Here is a 13,435-nt window from a genome sequence, read left to right as displayed (position 1 = left end):
GGGGGTATAGGGAACTTTCGGGATAGCATTTGTAATGTAAATAAAGAAAATTAAAAAAAAAGAATGTCCACATGACAGTCTGCAAAGGGCAAATTACTCAAGAGAGACATGGAAGATGAGCAGTTGACAGTGGGAGGAATTAGAATGCAAGGCAGCAACAAGTTGGAGCTGTTTTGTAAGAGCAAAATTGTTCCATATTTTACTGTAGTCATAGTACCAGGTGGATATATGCCTTAAAACTTATAGTTTACATGAATGTGATACTAATAAAGCAGACATAAATCAAAACTGTCATAGGAAACCACTGTGTGTTTCTCAAGAGTATCAGAAGAGTTGTCTCCTCATCCAAAGCCACTAGACACACAATCATCTCTCCTGGGACATCTGACCTTGTTTATTACTCCCAGACTTATTTTGAAATACACACACACACACATATATATATATATATATATATATATATATATATATATATATATATCCCAGCAAGAGTATCTTAGGGTGGTGACAAAATGACTGCTGTTATGGTTCACATTATTCTTGGATATTTATCATTAGTGCTTAAAAATCCATCAACTAAAATATCTATAAACAACTCGAACAACAGAGAATGAATGAACGAGAGAAAACAGAATGGAATAATGATGCGTTTAAGTATATTTTAAATTTTATTACATTTTAAAAATGATTTATTTTTTTATTTTATATGTATTGGTGTTTAGCTTGTGCACATATGCATGCCTGGTGCCTGTAGAAACCAGAACCCCTAGAACATCAGATCCCCTAGAACTGTACTTAAAGATGGCTGTGAGCTGTTGAATGGGTGCTGGGAATCAAACCCAGGTCCCCCAGAAGAGTAGCCATTGTCTGTAACCACAGAACCATCTCCAATGCCAGTGTTACATTTGTTGATTAATTTTGATGCCATAGTATTTCTGTGAAGGTCAGTTCTCTTCTTCTGCCATGTGTCCCAGGTATCAAACTTAAGTCGTCAGGCTTGGCAGCAATTACCTTTACCCACTGTATGAAAAATGGAACTTCATTCTGTTTACATTTACCACAGTGGTACTTAATTATCCATTTCTCAATGTTCTTATGAAAAAAGCTTGAGGAAATGAAAGTATTTTGCAATCTTGTTACTTGTCTAACAATTTACATATTAATCTTCATAACCTTTCCCTTTGGTGTGTACGGTGAGGCAGATATGGGGAGGTCTGAGAGTGGTTCCTTTCCTCACAGTGCTCTCAGTATCTAAGTGAAGAAAAATAACACTGGGTGGTGCGCTCAAATCAAGCTATTTAAGGAATGCATACCGTTCTTTAAGGCTCAGAGTTTAACCCCACACAGTCAGCACCAGGGTTATCCCAGAGACGTTACTAGCATTCTGAACTAGATAATTCCTCAGGGGAAGAGAATCCATTTTGTGAGTGATAAGGCCTTGAAAACCATCTTTGTCTTTAGTCATTACATACTGGCAGTAACTACTCTGCCCATCACCACCTACTCCTTGAAGGGATAAGCAGAAATGTCCCATGGGTGATACTGACCTACATAAGCAGTGAAAGGCATTTCAAGGCATGGCCAAATACATTATCTGGCAATGTTAGTTGCTGATGGACTGACTATTCAGGAACTGCCAGCCCAAAGACACTGTCTTACTCAAGGGTGTGCTTCTTTAAGGCTAGCTAACCACGTCAAATACTTGGGTAATAGGGGAAAGCACAAAAACCTTCCCTCCTGTACACAGAAGGAAAAGTTATTTCTAGCTTCTGACTTCTTCATAGAAAATGAAGCCATCTCTGTTGGTGTACCAAAGTTCAACGCTGCCCTCTCCTCACTGCTTTGATCCTTTCCTTACAGGCAGTGTGCTCAAGAGCATTCCTGGAGGTTCCTCAGAAAACTGGAAATAGATCTACCTGAAGACCCAGCAATACCACCCCTCGGCATATACCCAAAAGATGTTCCACCACGCCAGAGGGGCACGTGTTCCACCATGTTCAAAGCAGCCTTATTTGTGATAGCCAGAAGCTGGAAACAACCCAGATGTTCCACAATGGAAGAATGGATACAGGAAATGTGGTTCTTTTATGCAATATAATACTATTCAGCTATTAAGAACAAGCACATCATGAGTTTTGCAGGCAAATGGATGGATCTAGAAAATATCCTGAGTGAGGTAACTCAGACCCAAAAGAACATGCATGCTATGCACTCATTAAGAAGTGGATATCAGCCTAAATAAATAAATAAATAAATAAATAAATAAATAAATAAAATAAGAATACAGAATGCTCAGGATTCAATCTACAGAATTGAAGAAGGTTAGTTAACAAAGCCGAAGGGCCCAAGTGAGGACGCCTCAATCCTACTTGGGAGGGAGAAGGAAAGCAATCATGGTGGGCAGAGGGAGGGAGGGACCTGGGTAGCAGAGGGGGCAGGAAGGGGAAGAGGGGATCATGATCAAGTATTGGGGGGCAGGTGGAGAATAGGGTTGAAGCCCTGAGGGCCAGCAGAAAGAATGGAAACAGGCAACCCCAGGAGGTAGGAAGTGGGGGGACACTCTAGAATATACCAGAGACCTGGAAGGACTCTCAGGACTCAAAGGGAAGGACCTTAGATGAAATGCCCAATAGCAGGGAGAGGGAACTTGTATAGTCCACCTCCAGTAGAAAGACAGGGCATCAAGTGGAGGCATGGGGTTCCCATCCCACAGTCAAAAATTCTGACCCATAATTGTTCCTGTCTGAAAGAACTACAGGGACAAAATTGATGAAGAGACTGAGGGAAAGGAGGTCCAGTGACTAGTCCAAATTGGGATCCAGCTCAAGGAGAGGCTCTAAGACCTGACACTATTACTGATGTATGTGCTTACAGATAGGAGCCTAGCATGGCTGTCCTCTGAGAGGCCCAACAAACAGCTAAGAGAGTCAGATGCAGATATTTACACCCAACCAATAGACAGAAGCCAGGGACTGCTGTGCTTGAATTAGGGAAAGGCTGGAAGAAGCTGAGGAAGAGGGTGACCCCATAGAAAGACCAGCAGTCTCAACTAACTTGTACTCCCAAGATCTCTTAGACACTGAGCCACCAACCAGGCAGCATACATTATCTGATATGAGCCCCCCAACACATATTCAGCAGAGGATGGCCTGGTCTGGCCTCAGTGAGAGAAGATGCACCTAACCCTGGATAGACCTGAGGCTCCAGGAGTGCCTTGGAGGTCTGATGGGGTAGATGAGGGGTGGGGACATCCTCTTGGAGACAGGGGAGGAAGAACTGTCGGGTGGATCAGGAGGGAGATAACAGATGGACTTTAAAAAAAGATATAATAGCCAGGCAGTGTTAGCGCAAGCAAAATTCCAGCACTTGGGAGGCAGAGGCAGGCAGATTTCTGAGTTTGAGGCCAGCCTGGTCTACAGAGTGAGTTCCAGGACAGCGAGGGCTACACAGAGAAACCCTGTCTCAGAAAAAAAAAAAAAAAAATCTCTGGAGAGATGTTTAAGCAGGTGAGACCACTTGCCTGGGTTCGATTCTTGGCACTCACAAGGTGGCTCACAACTGTCTGCAACTCTAGTTCCAGCAGCTCTAATATCCTATTCTGGCTTCTGCAGGTAAAACACTCATACATTTAAAATAAAATAAAAATCTTAAACAAAAACCTGGGATGAAGAGATGGCTCAGCTGTTATTCACTGAAGATCTAAGCTCAGGTCCTAGCACCCATGATGGGTAGATTATAACTGCCTGTAACTCAGGCTCCAAGGGGATTCAAGATCTTTTGCCTGTTTGGGAATTTATTCTCATTCTTTCAAAATTTTTTTGTCTGTCTGTCTGTATGTTTGTCTCTGTCTCTACCTCTTACACGTGACTTAAAAGAAAAGAAAAGAACTCTGATGGCAATAAATCTGTCACAGAGTTTAAGAGAAAAGGACGTGGCCATAAAGTCATGGCTCTATCCTACCTTAGTGCCTATGGTTTAAAATGTTCATTTACTGGGTGAATAGGAGTTTAAGATATACAACGAGTAGAAAGAAAAGCTAACAGTTCATTATTTTTAAATTATGTTAAATTAAATTGAACATTATAAATCCAAACTAACAGACTATCCAAATATTACTGATAGAGAGAATTTAAAATAGTAACAGTAAATTTTTTTCTGAGTAATTAGTAAGTTATCAGACAGACAGACAGACAGACAGACACACACACACCCCTCTACCTGATCTCAACTGCTCTGTGAATTAGGAATTAAGGTATACTAATTAAATGGATTCCTATTTTCTCCACCCCATAAATCTCTATAATGCAGAAGTACTACAATGTTAGAGATGACTGAAAATGACAAACTGTATACCTACCTGCATGAGATCCTGAAGGCTTTCAATAAAAGAAATCTCTGCTTCAACCATATAAAATTCAGCCAGGTGTCTCCGGCTCTGAGAATTCTCAGCTCGGAATGTTGGACCAAAGGTAAATACTTGGGTAAAAGCTCTGCAATTCAAGATTAAGAACACAAAAATAGAATACACATGATTCATTGTAAGTATTTAAAATACCCTCAGCTCTTAAGAAAAAAAATGTTTTCCATCTATGCTGAGCCCACAAACTCACACATAGTCGTTGCTCTATTTCTCTAATGGAGGATAATAATAGTTTCATTAAAAATGTTACATTTATAGAAACCATTTTATCCCAAAGGAATCTGCAACTGCTTTATAAACCCTATGGTTTTCTAAATATAGGACTATAACCACTCCTGGGTGCACTCTACTGCAGCTGCCTTAAACAGCAGGCAACTACATTTCAAAGCAATCAAGAACAAACTAAAGGAAAACCAGCACAACCCAAGAAACAGAATTAAGAACAAGGAAAACTAGAATTTCATGTGGATAAGGTTTGCTCAACTTATTTTTAAACACACGAAAAGGATGTGATTACCATGTAACACACTCGGCAGATATAGATTATTGAACTAAAATCGCAGTACTAGGCATAGCATGTCTATGAGCTGCTGATCAAGGAGGCCTAAGAGGCCCCCAAAACACAGTGTTCTTGGCTGTCTATCATAATCAGTCTCTAAGACCTTCTGACAAAGACATAGCACACCTCAGTTGCAATGACACAGAAATCAAGCTGGAACTGACTTGAAATTTTCCTGCTAACTATTTTAATAGTAATAAGTGGTACTATGCAAGCACTTTGGGAAAAAAGACATTAATGGTCTTACCCAGCGCAGGATGGGACCAATGGCAAAACAGTGGTATGAAGGTTATGGGGTAACCAACTGCTTTCTGACAGGCTCTCAGGCCTGCTCTATAGGAATCAATTCATATCTTATACTGTAAACCTGGCCAAAAGCCCATGGATTGGAAGGTCATAGACCTTAAGGGGAAACTATTACTGTTATTTTGCTAAATAAACATGTTACTAAGTTACTTCCTAAATATTTATGTTTATAGCCATTGATCAGTGGGATATTCTCAAACTTATCCAAAGAAGCGTTTTCCAGCTCTGGGCTGTAAACATGGAGCCTTATAACCAATCAAAGCACTTACAATAAGTAACTGTGGGATGTTCTTTCTGAGATGGGACATCCATATCGACCCCAACCACAAGGCTCGGGAAATATCAAAGAGGTGGCAGAAAAAATGTAAGAGCCAGATGATTGAAAGTCACGTCTCCTGGATGTGACTTGACCATTGCACTCATGGACTTACTGTAGCTCTGGTCAAGACCAGCAAGCCAGCCAGCAACACCAATTGGACTCACTGGGTTACTTACACACACACACACACACACACACACACACACACACACACACACACAGGTGGGGAGAGAGAGAAGAAGAGAGGGAGAGTCAGAGACAGAGAGAAACAGAGACAGAGAGACATGAAGGTGAGATGGGGACATGTTGGGGGTGTTCCTCAGAAGGGTGAAGTGAGAGTTAGACATGTGCCAGATACACTATATACACATATGGAACTGTTAAAAATGAATAAAAGATAATATAAAGTAGTAACAATTCACCTATTTAAGGCCTACTTAAATTTTTTACAAACACTTGTATCTTTTAAGTGACAAAAAATTTGAGGTTGGGGAAGATTTCTGAAGAACTATCTACCCTCTCAATTTCAAAAGAGAACACAACTATTTAAATGGAGTAGTGCCCTAGTTTTTAAATTCCTCCTATAGGTAAATGCTGCAGTCTCATTCTTTAATATGGTTAGTTTCCCTCATATTCAATCAAGGCAACAACTGATATTAGACAAGTATAAAAATTAAAAATGAGCATTTCTGGAGAAATTAATTTTAAATTTTGTTTTTACAACAACAAAAGGCTTAAGACTCCCTTTTCTGTGGTCTTGAACTTACTTTGTCATGATCAGTACACATAGAAAGTATTTGAATTTAAAAATACATGCCAATTTTTTTCCCAAAAGATTTTTGGGGGAAGTTAAAAAGTGAAATAATTGTAATAGAAACCTACAAGTTCCTGCACCCCCCCTACCCCTGCGCCAGAGGCCTTTTCAGTTGATTAAAAGTTTAGGAATTTACATTTTGATTCTGCAGTCACCTTCCTGAGACCAAAATCAGTAAATCTATGAGAACATTAGCATTTAATGGAAAAGTAAATAATAAAATCGTAAAACTATTTCTGTAGTTATACCTTTCCCATGATTAGGACCCAGACCCATCTACAGGATTGTTTCTAAAAAGACTATGTCTACCATGTGCAAGATGAACAATCCTTGTTTTTTACAAGTTTCCCCAGCTCTGCTAATCTGCTACTCACAAAGGCAGATTTCACTCCTCCCTCCCACCCCTTGATGCCAACAAGTCCACTATCATTTTGATTACAAATTTTACTGGTTTACGTTTTGCAAAAATACTCTCAAGTCTAGTGACTCCTATTTCCCCAGTAGTTGTTATTGTAAACCTTTCTTTTCATTGGAAATAAGAAGTCTTCTTTTGTTCTGTTGCTCTTGTTTGAGACAGGTCCCATTATGCAGCACAAGCCAGCACTAAATTCAGAATTCTACACGCAGCCTCCCAAGAGATGAAGTCAGAGGTATGTGTCACGCATGCTCAATGGATACTTTTTTGACTGGTGTTTTGCTTCCTGTTTTCCTCTGATTCCAAATTACTATGAGTTCTTAAAGTCAAATCTGATTACACCAGTACAATTTAAAAATCTTAAATGACTATCTCTCCAAAAGACACTCCTATTCTTTCCCCATGTAGCCTTTCTCTACAGCTCTCTGAAGACTTTCTTCTTACGTACATGTCCTTGAGCCATTTGTCTCTGCACAGAATATTCTCTATGCCACCCTTGCTCTTCTCTGTCTAAATACAAATTCCCATCCAACTTTCAAATTTGCCCTAAGAATCTTTCATTTTTGAAATGTTATCACCTCCAACTTATTTCCCTCCTACACAGTATGACAACACTTTATATATTATTATATAAAGTGTCTCACTTTGATATATAATTGTGTTTTTAAATACCCCCCTCTCCCACAGTGAACTATGAAATTTTCCAGAACAGGAATCATGTTTTATTCATGTCTGCATCTCCAGTGCTTAGTTAAAACAGGTGCTCCCGCTGATGAATGAGCACTAATGACTCCAGGCTTCCTCAGCATCAGCTGGGAAGGCACACATCCTTATCAGCAACATGACAAAGAGCAAAACACTCAGGAGACTTTTCAGGCTGCTACTTAGTGCCTAAAGGATACAGAAATAGGTATCTAAAATGGGTCAAATAATTCTGGTCTGCTCCAAGCACCAATGTAAATGGGAAAAACTGAGTTTCCAGCTTAAGGCTATCCTCTCTGAGAATGGCTGTCAATAGTATCCACTTTTTAAAAAAATGGTAATTCTGGCATTGTCTCACAAGGATACACTGTATAAACAAAAATGTTAACATTCAAGTGTATCTTATTGAAATTTTCCATAAATACACAGGCAGAGAAGCTGAAATTTACTTTGTAAGCTCTGAAATATAAGTAAAAGCTTGTTACTCAAAAAGATATTTGCTACTCATGTTAAAAAAATTCTGGTTAAAAAAATAATCAAATCACAAGGGTAACTGCCTCTAACTGGCAATTCTATGTAGAATATTATGGAACTGGTAGCAATTGTTGTTTATTTATTTATTTGAGGCAAAGGCTTACATATTCTAGGCTGGCCTCAAATTTCTTATGTAGTTGAGGCTTGGTGTAGATAAGGTATTTTGCAATAATTTTGTTTCTGGATCTAAAGAATTCATTTTAATACAATTCATTTCTCCTCCTTTTTTCTGCCTTCCACAGCCATGAAGCCATTTGTAGCAAGGCTTAAAAATTGCTTCTTAGCCTTTTGGTTATACCAAGCGTAGCAAAGTGTATACCAACCAACATTTAAAATAAAACCAAAGAGCAAGGACAATTTCTAAAATAAGACACAAAACCAGGTGAAAGGCCGGCACTGCTGTGAAAGGAGAGCAGCAGAGAAAACTCAGCACTAAAAACCGTTTTCATGCCAAATTCTGGGGAGATGAGAGCTATATAAGGAAAGTCCTGGGCTTAGAGTAGATGTTTAAGCTAACAAAAGAACATCCAATACCCATCAATCAAGATCGCTACAAAAACATCTTGGGGGGGGGCAAGGGGGTGAGATTACAGAGGTTGCTTTCTCTCTCATGTGGAGTTTTCTGAAGCCCTCAAGCTGCTAAGTAGATTAACATAAAATGGTCACTGGATGTATGGCCATTTATTCTTTCTGAAGAACTAGGCTCTGTAGTTATAAATACAGGACTTTTCTGTTCTTAGCTGGAGAACTGAATCTCATGAGACCAACCAGCATCCTTTCTAATCCCCGGACTTCCATGTCACCCTCTGCTGTCTGTTTAGTACAATCACACTGACAGGAAGTGAAACACAGGTAGCTTTACAGTGGCCCCTAAAACAGGCACTGCTGACTGTTTCCTTCACCATTCAGAGAGCCACTGTTAGACTGTCAACCAAAAGTTATCAAAAGAGATGGGGAAGGACACTTCATGCTCAAAGGACAAATCCACCTAGAGCAAGTCTCAATTCTGAACATCTATGATCCAAATGCAAGGGCACACACGTTCATAAAAGAAACTTTAACTAAAGCTCAAAATACACATTGAACCTTACACATTAATATTGAGAAACTTCAACATCCCACTCTCACCAATAGGTCATTGAAACAGAAATTAAACAGAGACACAGTGAAACTAACAGAAGTCATGAACCATATGGATTTACCACATCTCTATAGATAATATATTTTACCCTAAAACAAGAGACTATACCTTCTTCTTGCACCTCATTGAACCTTCTCCATAACTGGTCACATAATCAGATACAAAACAAGCCTCAATAGATACAAGAAGATTGAAATAATCACATGCATTCTATCAGAGCACCACAGACTAAGTCTGAACTTCAATAACAACAAAAACAACAGAAAGCCCACATACTCATGGAAACTGAAAACTCTCTGCTCAATGATACTTGGTCAGGGAAGACATAAAGAAAGAAATTAAAGACTTCCTAGAATTCAATGAAAATAAAGACACAGCATACCCAAATTTATGGGACACAATGAAAGCAGTGTTAAGAGGAAAATTCTTAGCACAGAGTGCCTTCATAAAGAAATTGGAGAGATCCCATACTAGCCACTTAACAGCACACCTGAAAGCTTTAGAACAGAAAGATAAACTCACCCAAGAGGAGTAGATGGCAGAAATAATCAAACCAAACTCAAGGCCAAAATCAACCAATTAGAAACAAAGAAAATGATACAAAAAAAAAAAAAAATCAACAAAACCACAGCTGGTTCTTTGGGAAAAATCAATAAGATAGAAAATCCTTAGCCAAACAAACTAAAGGGCACAAGAGACAGTTTCCAAATTAACAAAATCAGAAATGAAAAGGGAGATATAACAACAGATCCTGAGGAAATCCAAAACATCATCAGATCCTACTACAAAAGGCCAGACTCAACAAAACTGGAGAATCTAGATGAAGGGGATGATTTCCTAGACAGATACTAAAATTAAATCATGATCAGGTAAACTAAACAGTCTCATAACCCATAAGGAAGTAGAAGTAGCCATTAAAAACTTCCTGACCAAAAAAAAGAAAAAAGCCCAGGGCAGATGGTTTAGAGCAGAATTCTACCAGACCTTCACAGGAGAGCTAATGCCAATACTCCTCAAACTATTCCACAAAATAGAAACAGAAGGAACACCATCTAATTCAGTCTATGAAGCCAAAGTTACTCTGATACCTAAACCACACAAAGACCAAACAAAGAAAGAGAACTTCTGGCTGATTTCACTATGTAATGATACGCAATGAAATTTTCACATCAAAACAATCATTCACCACAATCAAGTAAGCTTCATCCCAGGGGCGCAGGGATGGTTCAATATATGGAAATCCTTCATTGTAATATACTATATAAGGAAACTCAAGGGAAAAAGTCACATGATCATTTCATTAGATGCTGAAAAAGCCTTAAGTCTTGGAGAGATCAGGAATTCATGGCACATAGCTAAACATTATAAAGCAATATGTAGCAAACATCAAATTAAATGGAGAGAAACTAGAAGCAATCCCATTAAAATCAGGTACAAGGCAAGGCTGTCCACCCTCTCTCCCTATCTATTCAATATAGTACTTGAAGTTCTAGTTTGAGCAATTAGACAATAAAAGGAAATCAAGGGAATACAAATTGGAAAGGAAGAAGTCAAAATATCACTATTTGTGGATGATATGGTAGTATACATTAAGAGACCCCCAAAATTTCATCAGAGAACTCCTATAGTTGATAAACAACTTCAACAAAGTGGAGGGATATAAAATTAACTCAAACAAATCAGTAGCCTTCCTTTATACAAATGATAAACAAGCTGAGAAAGGAAATAGGGAAACAACACCCTTCAAAATAGATACAGGTAATATAAAATATCTTGGTGTAAAGAACTGTATGACAAGAACTTCAAGTCTTTGAAGAAAGAAATTTTAGAAGATATCGGAAGATGGAAAATCTCCTCTGCTCATGGATAGGCAGGATTAACATAGTGAAAATGGCCACCTAACAAAAGCAATTTGCAGATTCAATACAATTCCCATTGAAACTCCAACAAATTCTTCAGACATGGAAAGAACAATTCTCAACTTCATATAGAAAAACAAAAAACCCAGGATAGCCAAAACAATTCTCAACAACAGAAGAACTTCTTGGAGAATCACCATCCCTGACCTCAAGCTGTACCACAGAGTAATAGTGATACAAACTAAATGGTACTGGTACAGAGACAGACAGGTTGATAAATCCAGAAATAAACTGACACACCTATGGACACTTGATCTTCGACAAAGAAGCCAAAAACATACCATGGAAAAAAGAAAGAGTCAAATAAATGGTGCTGGTCTAACTGCTTGGTCAGAATGTAGATTAATAAAAATAGATCAATATTTATCACCTTGCACAAACTCAAGTCTCAGTGGATCAAGGACCTCAACATAAAACCAGATACAATGAATTGAATAGAAGAGAAAGTGGGAAAGAGCCTCAAAATCATGGGCACAGGGGAAATTTTCCTGAACAGAACACCAATGGCTCAGGCTCTAAGATCAACAATTGATAAATGGGACCTCATAAAATGGAAAAGCTTCTGTAAAGCAAAGGACATCAACATCAATAGGACAAATCAGTAACTTAAAAAGACTGGGAAAAAATCCTCACCAACCCTACATCCAATAGAGGGATAATATCCAAATATATAAAGAACTCAAGAAGTTAACCTCCAAAACAACAAATAACCCAATTAAAAAATGGGGTTCAGAGCTAAACAGATAACTATCAACAGAGGAATCTTGAAGGGCCAAGAAGCGCTTAAAGAAATGTTCAACATCCTTCAGGGAAATGCAAATCAAAAGGACCCTGAGATTCCACCTTACCAATCAAAATAGCTAAGATCAAAAACTCAGGCAACAGCAGATGCTGGCAAGGATGTGAAGAAAGAGAAATACTCCTCCACTGTTGGTGGGACTGCCACCTGGTACAACCACTCTGGAAATCAATCTGGTGGTTCCTTGGGAAATTGAAAATAGTTCTACCTGAAAACCCAGCTATACCACTTCTTGGGTATATACCCAAAAGATGCTCTACCATGCCACAGGGGCACATGGTCCACTATGTTTATAGTAGCCTTATTTGTAAAACCTAAAACCTGGAAACAACCAAGAAGTCCCTCAACCAAAGAATGGATACAGAAAATGTGGTTCATTTACACAATGGAATACTATGCAGCTATTAAAAATAAGAACATCATTAATATTGCAGGCAAATCGATAGAACTAGAAAATATCATTCTGAGTGAGGTAACCCAGACCCAAAAGAACATGTGTATGTATTCATTGATAAGTGGATTATTAGCCAAAAGTACAGAATATCTAGGATATAACCCACAGACCATAAGAAGTTAACAAGAAGGAAGGCCCAAGTGAGGATGCTTAAATCCCACTTAGAAGGGGGAACAAAATAATCATGGGAGACAGAGGGAGAGAGGGATCTGGGTGGGAGATGGGAGGAGAAAAGGGAAACAGAATCAGGTGTGTGTGTGTGTAGGGGACAAAAGAGAAGCCCATAGGGCCAGCAGAATGAATGGAAATATGCAGCTTCTGGGGGGGGTGGGGGGCGGACCCTCTAGAAAGTCCCAGACACCTGGGATATGAGAGACTTCCAGGTCTCAATGCAGGTAACCTTAGTCAAATTGCCCAACAGTGGGGAGAGGGAACTCAAACAGTCCACCTCCAGTAGATAGGCTGGGACTTAACTGGAGGGACAGGGATACCAACTCATAGCCAAAATTTCTGACTCAGAATTGTTCCTGTCTAAAAGAAATGCAGGGATAAAAATGGAGAAGAGACTAAAGGAAAGGCAGCCCACCAAGGCCTAACACTATTACTGATGCTATGATGAGGCTGCACTTTATACCTTCTAGGTATACACAGGAGCCTAGCGTGGCTGCCCTCTGAGAGGCCTTGCCAGCAGCTGACTGAGACAGACGCAGATACTTACAGCCAACCATTGGACTGAAGTCGAGGACCCCTATAGTTGAATTAAGACAAGGAAATACACGAGTACCCAAGTTCAATTTTTAGCACTGAAAAAAGATAGTCTATTTTCCTGTCTTGTGGCCAATGCTCATTATCAATACTGTAATGTATTTGATACATGCAGATTCCAGACACTTTCAGTCGTCGTTGTCTTCTTCTTCTTCTTTCTTCTTCCTTCTTCTTCCTTCTTCTTCCTTCTTCCTCCTTCTTCCTCCTTCTTCCTCCTTCTTCCTCCTTCTTCCTCCTTCTTCCTCCTTCTTCCTCCTCCTCCTCCTCCTCCTCCTCTTCCTCCTCCTC

General features: G+C 39.2%; 1 protein-coding gene across 1 annotated transcript in view; it reads right to left on the bottom strand.

The window, feature by feature from the left end:
* Window positions 1-13,435, bottom strand: part of Nars2 (asparaginyl-tRNA synthetase 2, mitochondrial) — a 103,256-nt gene that overhangs the window by 38,181 nt on the left and 51,640 nt on the right. The window contains exon 6 of the mRNA XM_021195118.2: window positions 4,358-4,490. Coding sequence (XP_021050777.1) covers window positions 4,358-4,490 — 133 coding nt within the window. The remainder of the gene's footprint in view (window positions 1-4,357; window positions 4,491-13,435) is intronic.

Source organism: Mus pahari, chromosome 1 (assembly GCF_900095145.1).
Source record: "Mus pahari chromosome 1, PAHARI_EIJ_v1.1, whole genome shotgun sequence".
Classification (NCBI taxonomy): Eukaryota; Metazoa; Chordata; class Mammalia; order Rodentia; family Muridae; genus Mus; species Mus pahari.
Note: the sequence above shows the minus strand (reverse complement) of the source record. Positions and strands in the feature narration are given on the sequence as shown.